At 35.5% G+C, this 25381-nt stretch overlaps 1 protein-coding gene across 4 annotated transcripts in view; it reads left to right on the top strand.

Annotated features, from left to right (window-relative positions):
- The window catches only part of LRBA (LPS responsive beige-like anchor protein), a 764757-nt gene that overhangs the window by 167217 nt on the left and 572159 nt on the right, over positions 1-25381 (top strand). For all 4 annotated transcript variants that reach the window (XM_007999974.3, XM_007999973.3, XM_007999976.3 and 1 more), the window contains 3 exons: positions 6583-6742; positions 9928-10369; positions 22922-23055. In XM_007999974.3, the coding sequence (XP_007998165.2) occupies positions 6583-6742; positions 9928-10369; positions 22922-23055 (736 nt within the window). The remainder of the gene's footprint in view (positions 1-6582; positions 6743-9927; positions 10370-22921; positions 23056-25381) is intronic.

Genomic DNA, 25381 nt, shown 5'->3' with positions numbered 1-25381 from the left:
ACTAATGTGATAAAAAGGTGCATGATGAAATGTTGCTCTCAGTTTGATGTTTCTGATTTTTTAAAGATGAAAAACAGTTTTGTTTCAGCTGATTTTGATAGAAAACATTGCTAATTCTTATGTAGAAAATTTAAAGTCATATAGAAAATATAAAGGTGGAAGTAAAAATAATTTGTAATTGCACTCATCAGCATTTGGAATATTATCATTAGTAAATATTTGTTGAACACTTACTATATGTTTTACATATATATTTCTTATAAACTTTCTAACCTCAATTTTTCTTTTTCCCCTCCCTTTTTTTTTTTTTTTCAATAGTTTAGTTCTCTTTAGTTCTTGACTAGGTTTTTATACACATGTAGAATTTGGAGTATTATCACTACTTAATAGTATTGAATACTTACTGTGTATTAAATATAATACTGGATGCTCTTATCAGGGGTCCCCAACCCCCAGACCACTGATAAGCACCTAGGCTCCACAGCAGGAGGTGAGATGAGCAGAGGGTGAGGAGTGAAGCTGAGCTCCACCTCCTGTCAGATCAGCAGGAGCATTAGATTCTCATAGGAGCATGAACCCTATTGTGAACTGTGCATGCGACAGATCTTGGTTGTGCGCTCTGTATCAGAATCTAGTTATAAATGTAATGCACTTGAATCATCCTGAAACCATACCCCCTACCCCCACCCCGCCTCTTACCCCCCACAGGTCCATGGAATAATTGTCTTCTATGAAACCAGTCCTTTGTGCCAAAAAGGTTGGGGACCGCTACTGTATATGTATGTTTAATTCTCACAATAATTCTATGAGGGAGTTAGCAATATTTAAGTAATGTGCTTAAGATTATACAATTAGTAAGAGGTGAAAGTGAGTTTAGGACTTAGGGAATTTGATTCTTGAAATTTTGATCTTAACTAAAAGGCCATACTACCTTCTTAGATCTCAGTTCTCTAGTAGCTGTTATTATTCCTTTAATTAAGAAGCCATCAACTTTTTTTCCCCCCTGGAATCCTTTGAATGTGGTCAATTTGAGGACCAAATGTTGCTGTTTTCTCCTCTGTTCACTTTTTTTCCATTTGGCAGGTTCTGAGTCTATTGTCCATTAACTTTATATTTCCTAGAATGATCTTTAAAAATCTAGAATAGAATTAGCCACATGTGGTAGCACATGCCTCTAGTCCTAGCTACTTGGGAGACTGAGTTGTGGAGGATCGCTTGAGCCTAGGAGGTCAAGGTTACTGTGAGCTATGATTGTGTCACTACATTCCAGCCTAGGCGACAGAGCGAAATCCTGTCTCTTAAACAAATAAACAAACTGGAATAGATGATGTTACTATTTTTCTTTCAGAATTCTCTAATAGCATCTTTTAGTGGTTAAATGGAATCCAAACTCTTCACAGTGCCTCTGGATAATTTGGCTCTTGTAAAACCTTCTAACCAGTTGTTATATTACAATATTCTGCAAACATAATTAGAATATCCCTTTTACTACATGATTACTGAAAGTGATAAATAATTTTAAGTATTTTGTAATTATAAAAGTTATATAATCACCTTATAGGAGTTTCAGAAAAAAAGAAAACACTATATTTTACATGCTAGAGTTTAGCCTCTTTAGGGAACAAAAGGAACCTCTGATGAAAAAGGAAATGACTGGCCGGGCGTGGTGGCTCACGCCTGTAATCCCAGCACTTTGGGAGGCTGAAGCGGGCGGATGACAAGGTCAGGAGATCGAGACCATCCTGGCGAACACGGTGAAACCCCGTCTCTACTAAAAAATACAGAAAACTAGCCGGGCGAGGTGGTGGGTGCCTGTAGTCCAAGCTACTCGGGAGGCTGAGGCAGGAGAATGGCATAAACCCAGGAGGCGGAGCTTGCAGTGAGCTGAGAGCCGGTCACTGCACTCCGCCTGGGCAATAGAGCGAGACTTCATCCTCCCCAAAAAAATAAATAAATAAATAAAATAAAATAAAATAAAATATAATAATTTAAAAAATAGAAAGAAAAAAGGAAATGACCTAAGACTGAGGACATAAAGAAATTTCTACCTTGAGGTTAAGAGCTAAGGTTTTTAATCACCCTAATCTGAGTTCAGATTTGCTTTTTTACATACTATATGTCCTTAAGTAAGTTGCTTCTCTAAGCCTTATCTTGTTCAAGTTTGCTAATAAAAATATATGTGAAATACATAGCACAGTGCCTGGCATACAGTAAATATTCAATAAATGACAGCTACAATGGAAAGAAAATTCATTTCAGGAGTTAGGATTTAAATGTAAAAGATTTATGGGATATTTTTTATTTGAGGCCCAAAATCGGGCATATACTGTAAACTTCATGTGGTAGTTAGTAAACATTGAACATATTAATGGGCTAAATAAGGATTTAGATTGGCATAACTAATTTATAACGGACTAAGAAGTTAAGGACAAGTAAATTATTTGTCTGCATTTTGAATATTAATGTCATTAGCAGCAGTTATTAGATGGCAGAATTGTGTGGCAGAAGAACATGGCTATGTCTAGAGAAAAGGGGTGGTTTATAAAAAAGACAAATGGACCTTTATTTTTTCCAACAGACTAAGAACCTGCAAAATACCATACATTTTGTCATGAATTGCAAATATGTTGAAGAATTGCATCAAGTGGATATGTTCAAATCGAGCCTATCTTCTGTTTCTCTGAAATTGATGATATCCAAACTTTTTGACATTAAGTATTAACTATTAGTCTCATTTTTACCATTAGTTTCCATTTACAGACATGCCTCATTTTATTGGGCTTTGCTATTGCACATTGCTGATTACTGGATTTTTTACAAATTGATGCTTTTTGGCAACCCTGTGTCGAGCTAGTCTATCTGTGCTATTTATCCAACAGCATGTGCTTACTTTATGTCTTTATGTCATATATTGGTAATTCTTACAATATTTCAAACCTTTTCATTATTATTATTTATCTGTTATGGTGATCTGTCATCAGTGATCTTTGGTGGTACTATTGCAATTGTCTTGGGGCACCACAAACCACACTCATTTAAGACAGTGAACTTAATAAATGTCTGACTGTGCTACGAACTGGCCATTCCCATCTCTCCCCTTCTCCTTGGGAGGGGCCATTCCCCTGTCTCTCTATTCCCTGAAACACAGCAATATTGCAATGAGGTCAATTAATAGCCCTACAATGGCCTCTTAAGGGTTCAAGAGAAAGGAAAAGTTGCATGTCTCTCACTTTAAATAAAAAGCTAGAGATGATTATGCTTAGTGAAGATGATATATCAAAAGCTGATACAGGCCAAAAGCTGGGCTTCTTGTGCCAAACATTTAGCCAAGTTGTGAATGCAAATGCAAAGTTCTTAAAGGAAATTAAAAGTAAACGATTACTCCAGTGAGCAAATGACTGATAAGAAGTAAAACAGCTTTATACTGTTGAGTTGAAGGGAGGTTTAGTGGTCTGTATAAAAGATCAAACTAGCCACGCTATTTGCTTAGGCCAAAGCCTATTTCAGACAAGGCTCTAACTCTCTTCAATTCTGTAAAGGCCGAGAGAAGTGAGGAAGCTGCAGAAGAAAAGTGAAGCTAGTTTAAGGAAAGTTTAAGGAAAGAAGCTGTCTCCATAACAGAAAAGTACAAGGTGAAGCACTAAGTTCAGAAGAGCTAGCTAAGAAACTGATGAAGGTAGCTACTGAGCAACAGATTTTCAATGTGGACAAAACACCTTTTATTGGAAGAAGATACCATCCTACAACGTTCCTAGCTACCAGGAAGTCAAGCCTGGCTTCAGTGTTACCAAGGACAGGCTGATTCTCTTGTTAGGGACTAATACAGCTGGTGACTTGAAGTTAAAGCCAATTCACATTTATCATTCTGAAAATCCTGGGACCCTTAAGAATTACGCTAAATCTACTCTGCCTGCATGCTGTAAATGGAATGGCAAAGCCTGGGTAATAGTGCATCTGTTTACGGCATGGCTTACTGAATGTTGTAAGCCCACTATTGAGACCTGTTTGAAGAAAAGAGTCTTTTCAAATTATTACTGGTCATTGATAATAAATCTGGTCACCCAAGAGCTCTGATCAGATATACAAAGAGATTCATGTTATTTTCTTGCTTGTTAGTGAAATATTCATTTTGCAGTTCATGGATTAAGAGTCATTTTGACTTACTATTTAAGAAATACTTCGTCTTATTATTTAAGACATAAATTTTATTAGACTGTAGCTGCTATAGATAGTAATTCCTTTGATGGATCTGGGCAAAGTAAATGGAAAATCTTCTGGAATTGATCCACTATCATAGATACCATGAAGAACCCATGTGATTTCACGGGAAGAAATCCACATATCAGTGTTAACAGGAGTTTGGAAGAAATTGATTCCAATTCTCATGGATGACTTTGAGGAGTTCATGATTTCCATGGAGGAAGTCACTGCTGATGTGGTGGAAATAGCAAGAGAATCAGAAAGAGAAGCAGAGCCTAAACATGTGATTGAATTGCTACAATCTCATGATAATACTCCAACAAATGAAGACTTGCTTCCTATGGATAAGCAAAGAAAGCGGTTTCCTGCGATGGAATCCACTCATGATGAAGATACTATGAACATTGTTGAAATGATAACAAAGGATTTAGAATATTACCTAAATGTGTTTGATAAAGCATTGGTAGGGTTCAATCCTGTGAGTAAAATGATATCAAACAACATTGCTTGCTACAGAAAAATCTTTTGTGAAAAAAAGATTCAGTTACTGTGGCAAAGTTTGTTGTCTTATTTTAAGAGATTGCTACAGTTACCACCCTCACCCATCAGTCAACATCCATGAACATGGAGACAGGACCTTCTACTAGCAAAAAGATTGTGACTCACTGAAGGGCCAGATAATTGTTAGCATTTTTAAGCAATAAAGTATTTTTAAATGAAGGTATGTGCATTTTTTTTTAGATATAATGCTGTTGTACAATTAATAGATTACAAAGTAGTGTAAACGTAACTTTTATATACACTCGGAAACCAAAATACTTGTGTGACTCACTTTATTGTGATAGCCACTTTATTGCAGTGGTCCGGAACTAAACCTGTGGTATCTCCATAGTATGCCTGTATTTATCTGATAGGGAGCAGTGTTCTTCATGTTCTTATTTTAAATTTTAAATTTACCTTCTGCTTGAGCCTTTGCTTTTCAGAGTTTGATGCATAACCTTGAGTTTTTTCTTTAAATTAACAAGTTCAAACCTATTTGGGAAAGTTCGTAGAATAGTGATGAGTGTAGATTCTCCTTGAAGATGGGGAATTTGACTAGATAAAGAGGTCAGTGATATACAGATATGTAGGTGACCTGTAGAGCTAGAATGGAGCCTAGGCCCTTCAAGAGGTCAGTCTAATTTGTCTGCTTTCTCATACTTTATTTTTAATCCTGATACATAATTGTTTGTACTGTTTAAAATACTCTCAAGAATTCCTTTGTGGTCAGGTGTGGGAGCTCACACCTATAATCCCAGTGCTTTGGGAGGCCAAGTCAGGAGCATTGCTTGAGGCCAGGAGTTCGAGACCAGCCTGAGCTACATAACAAGAACCTGTCTCTTCAAGAAATTAAAAAACAAAAATTAACTGTGTGTGGTGGTGTATTCCTGTAGTCCTATCTACTTGGGAGGCTGAGTCGAGAAGATCTCTTGAGCACAGGAGTTCAGGGGTACAGTGAGCTATGATTGTGCCATTGTACTGCAACCTGGGCGATGGAGTAGGACCCTGTCTCAAACAAGAAAAGAAGGAATTCCTTTGGCATCATATTCTGTATCTAATAGCTTCTTTTTTTTTTCTCCTGCATTTTTATTTTTTAGCACTTTTATTGTGATATTTTATGTATTTTAGCTTTTATGATTATATATAAAAATAACCAATTATCCTCATATTGTTATGTATGTATGTATGTATATATATATGTATGTATGTATGTATATATTGAGATGGAATCTTACTCACTCTGTCACCAAGACTGGAGTGCAGTGATGCGATCTCGGCTCACTGCAACCTCTGCTTCCTGGGTTCAAACCATTCTCCCACCTCAGGCTCCTGAATAGCTGGGATTACAGGCATGTGCCACCACACCTGGCTAATTTTTATATTTTTAGTAGAGATGAGGTTTCACTATATTGGCTAGGCCGGTCTCAAACTCCTGATCTCAAGTGATCTGCCTGGTTTGGCCCCTGCAAAGTACTGGGATTACAGGTATGAACCACTGCATCTGACCTGTTTTCATATAGTTATAATGACTATTTGTTTGATTAACATTATAATGTGTATTAGGACATATGTCTTTAGATTGAATAATTTTTAAAAATGAGCTAGCTTTTCTCCATATTTTGCAAGTATAAAACCTCTCATTTAAAGACATTTCTCTAAGAGTCTTTGCCTAATGTTTACTCAAGTAAGTTTATTAATAAATTTATTATTTATATAGGTATGTATTTTCTGTGTATATTGAAAGATTTGTGAACATGTTTTGTATTTAAACGTTGTGATGTAAAATGTAATTATGTTATTTTATGGTTACATAATCAACTTCTTTAATTTTTTTTTTCCCAGGAGGATAGCAAACAAGCTCAATTTTTAGCCTTGGCAGTAGTATACTTTATCTCTGTTCTTATGGTCTCCAAGTACAGAGACATTTTGGAACCCCAAAATGAAAGGCATAGCCAGTCATTTACGGAAACTGGCAGTGAAAATGGGAATGTATCACTCTCCGGTAAGTTTGCATTTTCTATTCCTTTGTACCAAATTTCAAATAAATGTTACTTACTTTTGATGGTTAAAATATTGATACTGGAATTTAAATCCATTTATGTGTAAATTAAGTGAGAGCATACATATATTTTTATTATTAACTAAATGTTTTGGCTTAAATATTGTGTAATTAATTGCAACTGGGATTTTTCTTTGTTCTTTAAATGAACCATCTAATTAAAGATAAGTCAAAAAATGGTATCTTATACAAATAAAGAGTCGAAAAATTTTATTGACTTAATTTACTGTGAAGAATCACTAACTTATATTCTCTTACAAGAGACAGACTTGTTAACAAGTAACTGCAATAACTGGAGTTTTAAAAGTAGCTGCCAGTTATAAAAGTATAGTTAGTAAAGTAGCTGTTGCAGTTATAGAAGTAGCTGCCACCCAAAGGAGGCAATTTATTATTCACTCGACATTCATTCAATATCTACTGGATACTTGGGTATATATTCATGACTAAAACAAAACAAAGAATCTATGTCCTTATGGAGCTTACATTCTAATGGGAGGAGATAAAAAAAACATGTACATGTTATAAGTAAATTGTATAGTATTTTAGAAGGTGGTAAAAGTGCTTTTAAAAAAAAAAAAGAAAAGAGAAAATAATAAGCAGGGTAAAAATATAAGGAATGACCAGGAGTTATTGGGTATGGATTTTTCTCTGAGGGAAATGAGAGCTCATTGGAGGGTTTTGAGTACAGGAGTTACAGTTTATGTTTTTAAAAGTACCTCTGGGCTGGGCGTGGTGGCTCACGCCAGTAATCCCAGCACTTTGGGAAGCTGAGGCAACTGGATCACGTGAGGTCAGGAGTTGGAGATCAGCTTGGCCAACATGGTAAAACCCTATCTCTACTAAAAATACAAAAAATTAGCCGGGCATGGTGGTTGGTGCCTGTAATCCCAGCTACTTAGGAGACTGAGGCAGGAGAATCGCTGAACCCTTGAACCTGGGAGGCAGAGGTTGCAGTGAGCAGAGATCCCACCACAGCACTCTAGCCTGGGTGACAGAGTGAGACTCCATTTCCAAAAAAAAAAAAAAGTAACTCTATATCCTGTGTAGAGGATATAGAGGGCAAGGATAATCAGTGTCAGGTACTGCTGTTTACTACCTTACCCTGCAGCTTAGTGGCTTAAGACCACAACCATTTTAATCTTTCTTACTTGAGTTATATTTGGATAGGGCACAGTGGACATGATTTATCCCTGTTTCAGATGTTGTTTGCTGGGTCTGGAAAATCTAAGATGACTTTTCTAATAGTGTTTGTAGTGCCTCAGGTGGGATGGCTCCAAGAACTGAGACTGACTGACTAAAACAGCTGAGCTGGGATTATATGTCTATAGCCTTGATACTTGTTCTCAAATGAATTCCTGGTTTCCTTCATTAGTTTGGAGAGCATCTCTGTCTCCATATCATCTCTCTACATGTTCTTTCCAGCAAGGTAGATCAGAAATAAGCCACACTTCTTACAGAGATGTTCAGAGATTCTGGGAATGCAAGAGCTGCCAGACCTTCTTAAAATACGGGCCAAGCACTGGCCCACTGCTGCTTTTGCCAGATCCTGTTGGTTATTGTCAGTCAAGCCTAGTCCAGATTCAAGGGCTTATCAAGGGATGAGTACCAGGAGACATGGGGCAGTAGGATTATTGAAAAAACCCTCCTCTACAACCAGTTAGGAGGCTATTGCAGTAATCAGTAATCCAGGCAAGAGGTTATGGTGGGATGGATTAGGTTGGCAACTAGAGATGGTGAGAGGCAGTCAGATTCTGGATATGTCTTAGTGGTAGAATAAACAGAATTTTAAAACATTAGGTGTGCGTTTTGTGAATGAAAAAGGTAGTCAAAAATGATTACAACGTACAGTGGAGTAGATTAAAGGTGAAAGAGATTTTCAGGGAAAGATAAAAAGAGAAGAAATTCAGTTTTCAGCATGTTGAATTTGAGATTTTTTTAGACATGTAAGATAAGTTGTAGGGCAGCAGTTGTATTTAATAGTTTGACTTTTTTGGTGGGGGTTATAGTGGTATTTAAAACTTGGAGAATGAATGATATCACGAAGGGACCAAATGTAGATAGAGAACATAAGAGGAACAAGGACTGAGCCTTGTGTCCCTCCAGCTTAAGAAATCAGGGAGAAAAAGAGGAGAGAGATGTTAAAAAGGAACAATCAGTGAGGTAGTACAAGGAGAGCAAAAAGAGAATGGTGTCCTGCAAGCTGAGGAAAGGAAGCATTGTCTAGTTGGAGGGAATAATTAGCTGCTGCTGTTATGTGAAGTTCTGTTAGGACTGAAAAGTGACCATTGGAGTTAGCAAGATGCAGATTTTTTGGTGACCTTGATAAGACCATTTTTGTAAGAATGGGTTGAAACCCTGATTAAAGGGAGTGAGAATTAAACAGAGAGAAAAGGAGGCATTCCTCGTTGAACTGGATTTTAAGGATCATTGAATTATTTATGCTTGTAGAAGAGGTAACAAGTTTTCCAGCTGCAGTAACCATGTTTGAGGTAGAGCTTTTTATTTTATCCTAAAGATTGTGGACTTGGGCCAGGCGTGGTGGTGCATGCCTGTAATCCTAGCACTTTGGGAGGCCTAGGCTGGTAGATGCTTGAGCTCAGGAGTTCGAGACTAGCCTGGGCAACATGGTGAAACCTCATCTCTACAAAAAAGTAGAAAAATTAGCCAGATGTGTGGCACACACCTGTGGTCTCAGCTACTTGAAAGGCTTAGGTGGGAGGATAGCCTAGGATGTCAAGGCTGCAGTGAGCCTAGATCACAGCACTGTACTCCAGCCTGGGCAACAGACAGACAGACAGACAGACAGACAGACAGACAGACACACACACACACACACACACACACACATTGTAGACTTTTTCTTATAGGCCAATGACTTTCGACCTTGTATTGCTACCCATTACTTTAGGTAATTTTTGCAAGTATTTATTTATTTTATTATACCATGTCTCTTGATAATAGGTGTATCCACTCAGTACATTTTATAGAATATATAATTAGTTTTTGCTCTTTTAGAACATGATGTATTTCATAATTCAAAACAGTAGATAGCTATTAGGATTGAATATACCTTTTAAAAATTAGTTCTAAATTTTTGTTTATTTTTTCTGTTTCTGGGTATGATATAGAAATCACACCAGCAGCATTCAGCACTTTAACTACGGCATCAGTGGAAGAATCTGAAAGCACATCATCTGCTCGAAGGAGGGACTCAGGCATTGGGGAAGAAACAGCCACTGGTTTAGGAAGCCATGTGGAAGTAACTCCTCACACAGCATCTCCTGGAGTTAGTGCAGGCCCAGATGCAATCAGCGAGGTGCTATCTACTCTTTCTTTAGAAGTCAATAAGTCTCCGGAAACCAAAAATGACAGAGGAAATGAGTTGGACACTAAGGCTACGCCGTCAGTTTCGGTTTCAAAAAATGTCAATGTGAAAGACATTCTCCGAAGCTTGGTTAACATACCAGCAGATGGAGTCACAGTGGATCCTGCCCTTCTGCCACCAGCCTGCCTTGGAGCCCTTGGTGATCTGTCTGTGGAGCAACCTGTGCAGTTCAGATCTTTTGACAGGTACTGAAAATAGGTTTTCGTTTTGGTATGTTTCTACATCTGACCCTTGAACAACATGGAGATTAGGGATGCTGACCCCCTGTGTAGCCAAAAATCTGCATATAACTTTCCACTCCCTCAGAACTTAACTTCCAATAGCTTATGTTGATCAGAAACTTTACTGATAACATAAACAGTTGATTCACACATATTTTGATTATTATATGTATTATATACTGTACTCTTACAGTAAAGTAAGCTAGAAAAAAAGAACATGTTATTAAGAAAGTCATAAGAAAGGCCAGGTGCAGTGGCTCACATCTGTAATCCCAGCATTTTGGGAGGCTGAGGTGGGTGGATCACCTGAGGTCAGGAGTTCGAGACCAGCCTGACCAACATGGTGAAACCCAGTCTCTACTGAAAATACAAAAATTAACTGGGCATGGTGGCATGTGCCTGTAATCCAGGCTACTCCGAAGGCTGAGGTAGGAGAATCGCTTGAACCTGGGAGGGGCGGAGGTTGCAATGAGCTGAGATCGCACCATTGCATTCTCACCTGGGCAACAAGAGTGAAACTCTGTCTAAAAAGAAAAAAATCATAAGAAGAAATATGTTACTGTTCATCAGGGGAAGCAAATCGTCGTAAAGATCTTCATCTTTCTTGTCTTCATGTTGAGTATGCTGAGGAGGAGGAAGAGAAGAGGTTGATTTTAGTATCTCAGAGGCAGCTGAGGTAGCAGAGGTGGAGAAAGTGAAAGGGAAAGCAGGACAGGCAGACACACTTGGTGTAAATTTATAGAAATGCATTGTAATTTCTTTCTGACCTTTTTGCTTTTTTATTTGTCTAAACATGTTTCTATGTGGTACAAACCCTTCTTTCACCATTTGCTTTAGTTTCAGTGCCTGTGTCATAGAAGGGTCCATGTCATAAAAGAAGTTAAAAGCAGTCTTGAATCATTAGAACCCTTCTGCCAGATTGTCTAATGTCAGTTCATTTTCTGGTACTACTTCTTCTATGTCTTCCTCATCTGATAGTGGTTTGGATATTCTTGTTTCCATCAAGTTGTTTTCCCTCTGTTGATCCCTCTGTTGTTGTGGTATCTGTTAGTTCTTCAATTTCTCCAAGATTCATATCTTGAAACCCTTCACCCCTCACCTTTTTGTCATATCTACAATCTCTCATGATTACCTTCATTAGTTCTGTCAGAAATCCTGTGAAGTCATGCACAACACCTAGACACAGTCTTCTCTAGGAAGAATTTATTGTTTCAAACTTGATGGTTTCCACAGCTTTTTCTATAACAATGATCTTAAATGGTATAATCCTTCTAGACTTTTATGATGTTCTGTCAGGTTCTCTTCCATAGTGTTGACAGTTGTTTCCTAAGAATACCATGTGTAATGAACCATAAAGGTCCTTGTGACCTCCTGTTCTAGAGGTGGAATTAGAGAAATTGTGTTTCAGGGCGGTTAGACCACTTCAGCACCCTCAGTGTTGAACTCATGAAGTTCTGGGTGGTCAGCGGCATTGTCCAATAGCAAAAGAACTTTAAAAGTTAATCTCTTACTGATAAGGTGATAAGGTACTTCCTGACTTAAAGGACAAAGTTTCAATGGAACCAATCCAGAAAAAGGGTTCTCGTTGGCCAGACCTTCTTGTACAACCAACAGAGTTGCAGCTGGTGTTTGTGTTTTCCTTTCATGGCTCAGGGGTTAGCAGCTTTATATTAATAGATAAGGGCAATCGTGATCATAAACCCAACTGCATTTGCACAAAACAGTAGAGTTAGCCTATCTCTTCCTGCCATAAATCCTTTGTGGCTTCCCCCACCTACCCCAAATAAGTTACTTTTGTCTGCATTAAAAACCTGATCAGGCTGATCCTTTCTCCTCAATGTTTTTCTTAATGATGTCTAGGAACTCAGCTGCTGCCTCTTGGTTGGCAGAAGCTGCTTCTCCTGTTATCTCGATCATCCTTGCTGGCATTAAATTTAGCTTTCGATTCTTCTTTAAGTTGACATATAATGACTTCAGTTTTTCTCAAATCATGTTAGAGTCTATAGGTATGCCTTTCTTAAAGCAATCCTGCATCCGCATGAAAGCTGCATTTTCAGTGCAAGATAAAGATATTTCACAAAAAATGCATTTTTTTTTCCCTGCCTCCTGGTGTCACTGCAGTAACAACTTTGCCAACCTCCTTTTCTTTTGTTACAGTGGTCCTTATGCTAGATTAATTTCTTTGGAAATGGCAGGCAACCAGAGCTGCAGACCTCAATCTACAGTACATATCAAGCAATTCAACATTTTCTTATAATGTCATGACTTTTCCCTGCTCCTTGGGAGCATGTCCAGTATTGCTAGTGGCACTTTGTATGGGTCCCATTATGTTATTAAAGGTTGATAGTATTGCACTAAACATGATGAAAAATATGTGAGAACTCGGAGAGATGACTTTTGCTGTGATACAGAGTTTACTGGAGAGGTGAACTTCCCAGTACTTTGGGAGGCTGAGGCGTGTGGATCGTTTGAGGTCAGCAGTTCCAGACTAGCCCAGCCAACATGGTGAAACCCCGTCTCTACTAAAAATACAAAAAGATTACCCAGGCATGGTGGCGGGTGCCTGTAATCCCAGGTATTTGGGAGGCTAAGGCAGGAGAATCGCTTGAACCTGGGAGGCGGAGGTTGCAGTGAGCCAAAATCGCGCTGTTGCACTCCAGCCTGGGCAACAAGAACAAAACTCCTCACCCCGTCCCCAAAAGAAAAGAGAGGAACTGTGTTCTCTGAGATGACTAGCATCACACAGCATTTTAAGTGATGCTCACAATACTGGAGCTCAATGCAATTGTGGCAGGAAGTAGCTATGAAGTTATTATAGTAGTACGGTATGGATTAATGTTAATTTTATACAGTTATGCTTTAATAATTGACATTTACATTGTTTACATTTCTTTTAACTGCAGATGGTACCATATAATATTTCTAAGTGTTTGTGTGTGTAAGTTTTGATATATTTTAACTTATTTTCATAACCTCTGAGATTTTTCATTTTATGAATTTCTTTTTTTCTTTTTGTCTGGATGCAGTGGCTCACACCTGTAATTCCAGCATTTTGTGGGGCTGAGGTGGGAAGATTGCTTGAGTCCAGGAATTTGAGACTAGCCCGGGCAACATGGTGAGATTTTAAAATAAAAAGATTAGCTGGGCATGGTGATGTGTGCCTGTAGTCTCAGCTTCTCAGGAGGCTGAGGTGGGAGGATCACTGGAGCCCAAGGAGTTTGACACTACAGTGAGCTGTGTTCATGCCACTGCACTCCAGCCTGGGTGACAGAGTAAGACCCTGTCTAAAAAATACTTTTTTAAAATTGATGCATAATGAGTGGAATTTATTCTGGGGATGCAAGAATGTCTGAACATACACAAATCGATCATTGTGATACATCATATCAATAGGATGGAAGACAAAAGCCATATGATCATTTCAGTTACTGCTGAAAAGCATTTGATAAAATTCACTATTTCTTCATGATAAAAACCCTCAAAAAACTGCATATAGAGGGAACATACCTCAACACAATAAAAAGCCGTAAACAACAGATCCACAGCTAGTATCATTTGGAACAGAGAAAAACTGAAAGCCTTTTCTCTAAGATCTGGAATGAAACAAGGATGCCCACTTTCATTACTGTTATTCACCATAGTACTGGAGGTCCTAGGTAAAGCAATCAGATGAGAAAGAAAGGGCATTTAAATTGGAAATGAAGAAGTCAGTTGTTTGCAGATGATATGATCTTATATTTAGAAAAACCTAAAGAGTCTGTAAAAAAGTATTATAACTGATAAATTCAGTACAGTTGCATGACAAAAATCAGTATCATTTCTATATGCTAACAGTGAACAATCTGAAAAAGAGATCAAGAAAGCAATCCAATTTACAATAGCTATAAGTAAAATACCTAGGAATAAACAGCCAAAGAAGTGAAAGATCCCTCAATGACAGCTATAAAACATTGATGCAAGAAACTAAAAAGGACCCTCAAAATGAAAGATATTTCATGTTCATGGATTGGAAGAATTAGTAGTGTTAAAATGTTCATGCTACCCAAAGCGATCTACAGATTCAATGCAATCTATATCAAAAAATACCAATGACATTCTTCACAGAAATAGAAAAAATATTGCTAGAAACTATATGGAACCACAGAGACTCAGAATAGCCAAAGCCATCCTTAGCAAAGAGAACAAAATTTCAAATTATACTACAGAGCCATAGTAACCAAAACAGCATGATACTCTCATAAAAACAGATACATAGACCAATGGAACAGAATAGAGAACTCAAATAAATCCACACATCTACAAGTGAACTCATTTTTGACAAAGTTGCCAAGAACATGCCATGGGGAAAGGACAGTCTTCTCAGTGGTACTGAGTAAATTGTATGTCTATATGCAGAAGAATGAATACCTTTATCTCTTGCTACATACAAAAATCAGTTCAAAATGGATTAAAGATTTAAATCTATGACCTGAAACTATGAAGCTACTGAAAGGAATCATTGGAAAAAGGACATTAATCTGGGGAGATTTCTTGAGTAATACCCCAAAAGCACAGGCAGTGAAAGCAAACATGGACAGATGAGATCACATCAAGCTACAGAACTTATGCATAGCAGAGAAAACAATCAACAAATTGAAGAGACAACCCACAGACTGGGGATTATATAATAACCTTATATATTCTGGTTAACTGACAAGGGTTTTAATAACCAGAATATATAAGGGACTCAACCAACTCTATAGGAAGAGATGCATTAATAATAATTTAAAAATATTACTAAATTTTAAATGATTTATCATTTAATGTTTAAATGATAACTTTAAAATTTATTATAAATTTTAAATTAAATGATAACTAAAAATTTAATTAAAATGATAAATGATAACTTTAAAATGATAACTATTGGGCTAAAGATCTCAATAGACATTTCTCAAAGAAGACATACAAATGTCAAACGATTTTATGACAAGGTGTTCAACATCATTGATCAGAGAAATGCAAATCAAAGCAATGAGATATCATCTCACTCCAGTTAAAATCGCTTATATCCAAAAGATAAGCAGTAACAAATGTTGGCAAGGATGTGGAGATAAGGGAACCTTCATATACTGTTGGTGAGAGTATGAATTACTATGAACTATGGGAAACAGTTTGGAGGTTCCCGAGACAACTAAAAATAGAACTAGTATATGTTTCAGCAATTTCACTGCTAGGTATATACCCCGAAGCAAGGAACTCCGTTTATTGAAGAGATGTCTTCACTCCCATGTTTATTGCAGCACCGTTCAAAATAGCCATGATTTGGAAGCAGCTAAGTGTCTACGAACAGATGAATGGATAAAGAAAATATGGTGTATATATACAGAATGGAATACTATTCAGTCATAAAAAATAATGAGGTCTTGTCATTTGCAACATGAATGGAAGTAGAGAACATCATTATATTAAGTGAAATAAGCCAGGCACAGAAAGACAAACTTCACATATTCTCATTCATTTTTGGGAGCTGAAAATTAAAACAGTTGAACTCCTGGAAATAGAGGGTAGAATGAGGGTTACCAAAGGCTAGCAAGGGTACTGTAGACTAAGAGGGAAGTCGACATGGTTAATGGGTACAAAAATATAGTTAGTTAGAATCAATAATATCTATTTTTTTTAGCACAACAGGGTGATTACAGTCAATGATAATTTACTATTCACTTAAAAAATTACTAAAAGAGTATAATTGGAATGTTTGTAGCACAAAGAAATAACTGCTTGAGGTGATGGATACCCCATTTACTGTGATATGATTATGATTGCATGCCTGTATCAAAATATTAAATGTACCCCATAAATATATACACCTACTATGTACTCATGAGATTAAAAAGAAATAAGAGTGATATAATTTCCCTCAATTAAATTAGCAGAGATTTTAAAAAAAAAATCACAGCTGTTATTTATGAGGATATGAAGAAACTTTTTTTTTTTTTTTTTTTTTTGCTGTTGAGAGTGCATATTGCTACAGTTTATTGGAGGTAAATTGGCATGTTAATTAAAAATTAAAATATATAAACTTACTTCCACTCTGGAAGTTCATACAGAAGTAATAACCAAGTATAAAATGTTTTCTGCAGGTGGAATTGCCTATTTTAGTCTGTGAAGTTCTATCCTAAATGCATTTAGAATGGATAGATAACTATCTTTATTCCTACTTTAAAGATGTAGAAACTCAGTCACCGAGAAGTTAAGTAATAGCTTATGGCCTTATTACTATTAAATGGTGACACTAAAAGACCTGTCTTTTTTGAATGATTTACCTTGCTGCATTTTATAGCAAAATTGTTTTATAATAGTGGAAAGTTGGTTTTTATAGCTGCCAATCTATAAATGATTGGTTACATGTATTATTTTTGAAAAACATAGTAAATATTATGCAGTCATTAAAGAGTAAAAGAGCACTGTATAGAATGATACTGACGACATATATTTTTAAATGGAAAAAGCTGTGTCTGGTGTAATTTGGAATTTGCTATTCTTTTTTTTTGAGGTGGTCTCACTTTGTCACCCAGGCTGAAGTGCAGTGGTGTGATTTTGGCTCACTGCAACCTCGCCTCCTAGGTTTAAGCGATTCTTGTGCCTCAGCCTCCAGAGTAGCTGTGATTACCAGTGTGTGCCACCATGCCCAGCTAGTTTTTGTATTTTTAGTAGAGACGGGGTTTTGCCATGTTTGCCAGACTGGTCTCAAACTCCTGGCCTCAAGTGATCCAAAGTGTTGGGATTACAGACATGAGTCACTGTGCCTGGCCTCAATTTTTATTTATTTATTTTATTTTTGAGACAGTGTCTTGCTCTGCCCCCTAGGCTGGAGTGCAGTGGCAGTCATAGCTCACTGTAGCCTCAAACTCGTGGGATCAAGGGATCGTTCTTCCTCAGTCCCCTGAGTAGCTGGGACCAACATGTCCAGCTATTTACATTTTTTTTTTGTAGAGATGAGGTGTTGCTGTGTTGCCCAGGCTGGTCCTGAACTCCTGGCTTCAAGCGATCCAGCTGCATTGCCCTCCCAAAGCATTGGGATTCCAGGCGTGAGCCACTGTGCCGTGTCTGTTCTCAATTTTTACAATTTATTTAGATTTGTTTGTGTTAGATTGAGTACTCAAAAATATGTGAGGCTATACTTTTAAATTTAATATATGTTATTAATATAGTTACATTGTTTACTAATGATCCAAATTTTATATATTTTAGCATTTATTTCTTTTTTAAATATCATAGAAATTAAATTTGTGCCTTACTGATGTCTTCAGTGAGTAGATCATGAACATATTTAGGAAATCATGCTTAGGCATAATACATTTTAAGGGGTTTATTGAAGTAGAAAACAACAGATAATTTTGATGGTAGCAATTTCCAGGATGTTTTGTAGAATTTGACATGTCTGGTATTCATTTAACAGTCTCTGATGGCAAGGAAACTGCTCTGTTTTTTACCTCCCTTGTTTTTTCTTGGTTAGAGGCACCTTTTTAAAAACTTTCGTGCTGCCATGGGCTAGTGGAATATCTTTGGGAATTTCAAAGCATCCCTCTGATCATGTATTTATCTCAGGAATGCTATGTCAGAAATCACAACTCTCCTCATATCTTAAGTATTATCAACTTCCAAGGAATAGCTGGAAAGTTTAGAGTAACAGCTGCATGAATAAAACCTTGCCGAAAGGCTGCCGGGTTGTGGGCCTTTGTGAACGCAAAGGTGTTTGTGTTCATTCCCATGCCAAAATTCTTGCTCTTATCTCATTTGAAGATCCTCTCTGATGATTAGTGAATGCCAGGAATTTATCTTGATAAAGTTCAAGGACTGGTCTGGCTTTTCAACTGGATCCTTAGAGACTTAAGTGGTAGGCTAAAATGCTCTTTTTTCCTTTAGTGAACTATTTGTATGTTAAATAAAATAGCATTTGTGTGAGGGTTTGTGATATTTGAAACTGATATAATACTGAAATGGAACTTCTCAACTTTATTGATCTGGAAGGCATTGTTACTATTTGCCTATTGCCAGTAAATTAAAAGAAACTTTGAAATGAGTATCCCTTGTTCAGGGGAAAGAAAAAATCCAGCAACAGTATTTTCATTTGTTCTGTGAGACTTTAGGAAAATTACTTCTTTCTCATTCGTAAAATTAGCATAATAATATGTAGTACTAACCTCAAAGGTTGTCATAAATATAAATATGGTAATTTGTGTATGTTCTTAAGCACGGTGCCCCACAAATATTAGGTATTCATAGTGAGTTCATAAAGAAAAAAATGATAATAACAATTTTTATCTCTTCAGTATTTGGTTTATAATTGACAATTTGGGAAACTAGCTTGCATAATTGGTTGTCTGTCTTTCAAATTCCTTATGCTAAGAAGTTTGAAGCACTTTCTGCTAAAATTGATGTAGATATAAAAAATTCCAATAATTGTTCTTAAACATTAAAAAATATTTCAATTTGTTTCCTAAATAGAAACTTGAGCTGTAGCCTGAGAAAGGTACCAGAAATATCCCTAGCACATTGCCTGTCATGTAAAGTCTCAGTTTTGTCAAATGCATGTTGCATTTTCTCTGTGTTTTCCAATGCATCGTATAAAAAGATAATATTAAATGCTTAGCTTTTGCATGATAAATCTTAACTATTGGTAAATTTAAAATTCTAGATTATTTTTGTAAACTGTAGAACATGCTTTACTAATTTAGATTTATACTTATATTTAACAAGATAAACATGATAAAGATCTCCTCTGTTGAAGATTTTAGTCTTTTACACTGAAACTTTATAATAATAATGACAATGATTGGTAAAGACAATGAAAATATTTCAAAATCTACCTACTGCTTAATGTCCTTTTAATGGGATCATTGTAACTTTGATTTTTCTTTGTTTCTGTATAGCCTTAAGCTGAAGCAGTATTGTGTTAATTCCTTAGAATTGATTTGAATCAATCAGTGAATTTGGAAATTGATGAATTTTATTTCTCTTTTATGAACTAATTATGTAGCTATGTGAAAGAATGCGGCTTTTAAAAATTTGTGAGCAGATATATTTTTGTGATTTTATGGTAGTATATAAATAATTTTATATGCTAGAGATCTTTATTACTGTTGCTTATAGATGATTCTAAAATTATGTTTAAATGTTAATATGATTGTGGTGAAAATTGTACAACTTTGTGAGCATACTAAAAATCTCTTAATTGTCTATTTTTAGTGAATTAAATGGTATGTGAATTATATCTCAAAAGATTTAAGAAAGGTCAACATGGGGAAACGGTTCAAATTCAAGGCTCTGGTGTTAGATAAACCTAGATTTGCATGGTAGTTCTACTATTTACTTTGGTTATTACGTTACCTTTCTGAGGTTTAGATTTAAAATTTCTAAAAATTGAATTAATACGTACCTTAGGATTGTTTTGAAAATTGAATAATAATTCTTGGCATATTGTCAGTGCTTCATTTATCTTAGCTGCTACTAGAATTTATAATTTTATATTACCTAACAAGCAAGCAGGATTAAGAAGAAGGCATCTTGGCAGAGGAGGCGTATATACAAAGGGTTGGAGTTGTGAAATGACACAACACACTTAGCAACCGTAAGAGCGTGTTGAAGAAGTGTGTGAGGAACATGTAAGATATAGGTTCATGTAGAAAGCCGTACTTCTGATCTGTCATTCCTGACAATAGATGAAAGATCCCGGACAATAAATATTTCCTGAACTGAATAAAAGAATAAGACCTTATTTGTGACTGAGACATTAACAGCAAGAGGATGAAGGATTAGAAATGAAGTTGAGTTCCTTTGTTGAGTTTAATTAGCCATGTCATCTTGAATAAATAGGGATTGTGCATATTTGGAACAGCTGTAGTAAATTCTGTTCTGTTACTAGTTTTCCAGTGTTTTATTATGAAAATGTTCAGGCAAACAGAAAAGTTGAAAGAGTTGTACAGTGAACACCTGTAGACCCATCACTGAGATTCAACAATTAGCTTTTAACTCTGTTTGCTTCACCATGTATCCATCAATCAATCTTATTTTTGTAATGTACTTCAAAATTGTAGGTATCTGTTCACTTCACTCTTAAAACGAAACGTATTTTGCTTTGTGTGTGTGTTTTAAAAAATAACTACAAAATGTATTATTAAAATATTGAAATTATATAATTTTCACTTTTGAATGCTTGTATTGGGATCAAGTACCTAAGTTACTTTGTTTAGACGCTGAATACTTTAAAGCTGTTAAGGGAATACTTGAAGCTTGCAGTTATAGTACTGTCAACAAAAGATGTGATTAAATAAATGTGATTAAATAAATATTTCAGCTAGCATGCAGCTCTCTAACTGGAGGTCGATAATGTTTTTTTAATCTAAAATTTACATACCATGAAAGACACAAGTCTTAAGTATACCATATGATGAGTTTTGACAAATTTATACATTTGTGTAACCCCAGGTCCCCATCATGATATCATTGGTCTTGAAAGTTCTCTTTCCCAGCCAATTCTGGTTCCTATCCCCCAGAGGCAATTATTAATTCTGATTTTGTGTACCATACATTAGTTTTGCCTGTTCTAGACATACATGTTAAAAAAAAAACCAACCCATAAAGTATATACTCTTTAGTATAAGGCTTCATTCAACATAATGCTTTTGAGATTCATCCGTGTTGTTTGTTACCTTTTCATTTCATTCATCAGTAGTTTGTTACCTTTTATTGCTGAATAATATTCCATTCCAGAAGCATAGCACCGTTTAAAATTTTCTATATCTGCATAAAGGACATTTGGGCTGTTTCCAGCTTTTGCCAATTATAAATAAAGCCTATATGAACATTATTGTATACATATTTTGTGGACATAAGCTTTCTTGAGGAAATTCCTAGAATTGGAAGTGTTGAGTCATAGCATACATAGGTATATATCTTACATTTTGATTATAGAAAAAGCAGTTGCACTTTTCTAAGTGTTCTTTTCTGTTGCTCCATTCAGTTCCTACTTATTGTATGAGTAAACTAGATCTTACTGGTTCTTTCTTTTGTGAACAAATGTGAAAGTAAATTCTTCATATTTCTCCTCCCTCACCTGCACAGACATTGCTAGAAGACAGTGATTTTCTTAAGCAGTAGGTTTTAAATTTCTCCTTCCAGTAGGAAATACTACAAATTACATTTCGTATTGTTTTTGAAGGTACCACCAACACACCCGTACACACACACATTCATGCGCGCATGCACACACACACACGTCATATCTACTCCCCCTTAAGTCAATAATCTTCATCTGATATAAGCTGCCATGATTTAAGCACACCATTTTGGATTGGGGGCTCAGGTGGCTGTTGCTTCTATTTTTTAGTGTATAGTTAACATTGGCAGTCACCCTTATAATGATGTGACACCAGCTACCCTCAAGTACATTGAATAAGCCATGCCTAGCACAAGAGAACTTGATTTAATTGGCAACAGTGTTTGCCCCCGCATGATTGGCACTGAAGTAAAATGAAACCTATTTTGCTTTGTGTGTGTGTTTTTAAAAATAACTACAAAAATGTATTATTAAAATATTGGAATTACATAATTTTCACTTTTGAATGCATGTCTTGGGATCAAGTACCTAAGTTACTTTGTTTAGAAGCTGAATACTTTAAAGCTATTAAGGGAATACTTGAAGCTTGCCGTTATAGTACTGTCAACAAAAGATGTGATTAAATAAATTGAATGTTGAAGACTTTAGGCTTATAGTTAACACCAGGTAATTAAAAGTAAGCACTGCTGTGGGAGTGCATTATATATCAGCTGTCCTCTTTACCTCATTAACTGAGTTTTTGCATGTTTATAGAGCCAACTTCAATTAAAAATGCCTTTTAAGTTATGACTAACAAGGTCTTTTAGTTACTGTTTGGTATAAAGTATTACATTTTAATTGAAATTGGTATATCATAAATACCTGCCTTTGAATAATGTACAAGATAAAGAACTTTGATTATTTGATATTTTTGCATATGGTTTTTATTCCTGTGCATTACTTTTTTGTATATTATCAAAAGATATATAAACTTTGGGGTTTAAAAATGAAAAACTGGGTTGTATACATGTTAGCAAATTGCTTATATCTACTTTTTTTTAAGCTTATAAGATTTCTAAGGTTTTATTATTTCAGATTAGCAGTGCTTTACAATTCTTGTGGAAACGTTGAATTTTCTGCTTTAATTCTTTTGGTTATATTTTATTTGTTAGATAAAGATAATCCTAAATTTTAAAAATACTATGTGGTAAATATAAGTTTAAATGTTAAAATGGATTGTTATATTTTCATAGTGAAATGCAGATAAAAATGGACAGTATTGAAGAGATTTCACGTTGGGTGAAAAGTCTAAATTGTACATCAAATTGAAATAAGAAAATTAGAAAAATAAGTTAGCTACCTAATTTCTGTTTTGAAATTCATGTAATTAACTCGAGATCAATTTGTATCTTTCAATCTGTTTACTTTCTTTATTACAGAAGTGTCATTGTTGCAGCAAAAAAATCAGCAGTCTTACCTTCCACCTTTACTACAAGCATACCTACCAATGCTGTCAGTGTGGTTTCCTCAGCAGATTCAGCCCAAGCCTCAGATGTGGGAGGAGAATCTCCAGGTGAGCTAGTTATCAGTGATTTCAACAAAAATATTTTTACATCTCATTTTAGCAAAGCTTTGGATTTTTGATTAACTTAAAATTTGGGGGCACATTAGAAACCATTGTGCTTTTATCCTGTTGATTGTTTACTACTTTTCTGAATAAATTTGAGTGAAATTAAAAGAACTTAAGTCGAGGATTTCAGTATTTTCTCCACTCAAACCTAATATTGTGTGGTAGATTAGATGCTGCTAGTTGGGTAGATGAGTGCATGGATGAATGATAGATTCATAAAAATACTTTTTTCCTTTGTTTTCTTTCCCTGCACTTAAGAAGATGTATATTGATAGTGGCCTAAATTAGAAAGTCTTGTTGACATGTAATCTTTTAATATGGTTACTGGTTGTCAAATATTTATATAGTATCCAATACTTTGGTTTTTTTGGTGTTTTTTTTGAATTAGAGGCTTGGAAAGGAATGCTGCTCTGAAGTGTAGCATCATTCTAACAATGGTCATACTGGTTCAGTTCCTCCTATGGCAATTTTATTTTTGTCCATCTCTCCTTCTACATTCTTTCCATGTATAAAAGCATGTATGTGGAGAATTATTTCCATGTATAATAAAAGCATATATATGGATGCAAGATTCTATACAATGATGGGAAGCTTTGTGGTGATACGGGGTAAACTTGAAGAATGTGTAGTATTAAAATGACCAAGTATAACAAAGGGGATGTTACTGTATCAGTGGTTTTCTTCTGGATATTTTGATGTTTCTTAAGGTTAATAACAAGATATTGTACCCACCAAAACATTCATCTTAAGATTCTAGGTTGAGATTGATGAAAAATAAAGAAATTTTGAAAGAATGGCCTGGTGGATTATATTGAGAACAGAAATAATGCTGTTACCTCTTTTGGGTTATCGCAGGCCAGGGTTTGCCTTCTGTTCTGCTGTTCTACCTTTATTTGGCAAATTAGCGTATCTTGGAGAGTTTTTTTCCAAACTTGATATTGCTACTGTCCAGTAGCTGGGAACTTTTTTCCTTGATGTGTACTATGTAATCATGTATCCTAGAAACAAATACTATGTTTATTTCTTTTGTCTTCTCTCTTTTTTTTATTTGTTATTGTACTTGTGTTAACAAAAATATATTTTATCAGAAGTTTTAAGCCTGTTTAATTTTTTACAAATTTTATAGTACTTAGTGATAAGAGAAAATGTTCAGTAGGTTAAGTAAAAGAAAGTTATATGCAATTCTTTACATACCATATAATTACAACCAAGTGACTTATCTACCTTCTTTACATGATAAAAGCAAGAAAGTGTATTATGAAGTCATTTGGCTCTCCATGAAGTTGGGCTACTGACAGTTTTGATTTTCGATATTTACTTTAGGTAGTATTTCTAAAATTTAATTAACAGTCTTGTATTATTTTTATTCTTAGGAAAAATAATAATTAGAATTTTTTTTCTACTTTGAAACCAAAAGCTGCAATTGTATCAGAGTTTTGTCTGCCTTGCTTTTTATTTTATAATTTTTTTCAAAAATTGATAGACTTTTTTAGATCAGTTTTAAGTTTACAGGAAAATTGAGTTTGAAGTACAGAGAATACTCAAATACCCTCTCATTTTCTCCCTCGCTGGTTTCCCCTGGCCCGGTGAGAATTACAAAGGAAAATGGACTTGAAACTCTAGCAAATTTTTCATCTTTATTGTTCCGTTATACTCTGATGCCTCTTTTTTTTTTTTCCCCCTTTGGAGAAGAAATAATTTGGTAATTCATTTGGAGCTGGGTATGCACATTTCCGCTTCTCCACCCCCATCCAAAGTCCTTTAAAAAAAAGAATCAACTGTGGTTTTTCTAGAGTAGTCCCTTTTGTGAAAAATGCAATGGTTATTAGTATCTATGAAATGATTTACATGCCATCTTTTAAATTCAGTTATAGTAAATTTTTCAGTAACATCCCAAATCAAATGTGATTTCAGAAATTCAAAGTACACTGAGTAAAATATTTTCTCATACTGCCCTCTGGTTTCAGTTTAGGGAACAGAGTAAATAGGACCCTTTGATTGCTTTTAAGCCTATTCTTTAAAATTTAAGTCATGGAGTTTTCGGAAGAGATAAGAAACAGCTGAGACATACAGGTAATATTTTACATGTAACAGTATTATACATTTCTCTCTGAAGCCATTGTATTTTTTCCAGTACATTTATTGTAATTTAAAATACTCACTTTGAAAAACCATATGCAGAATTACAAAACAATTTGCTATCTTGAAGACTGTTTTATTTATTGGCAAAATCTACAAAACCCTGTACCATTGATCCAGCTCATAATGT

This window comes from Chlorocebus sabaeus, chromosome 7 (assembly GCF_047675955.1).
Source record: "Chlorocebus sabaeus isolate Y175 chromosome 7, mChlSab1.0.hap1, whole genome shotgun sequence".
Lineage (NCBI taxonomy): Eukaryota > Metazoa > Chordata > Mammalia > Primates > Cercopithecidae > Chlorocebus > Chlorocebus sabaeus.
This window is presented reverse-complemented; position numbering and strand designations above follow the sequence as displayed.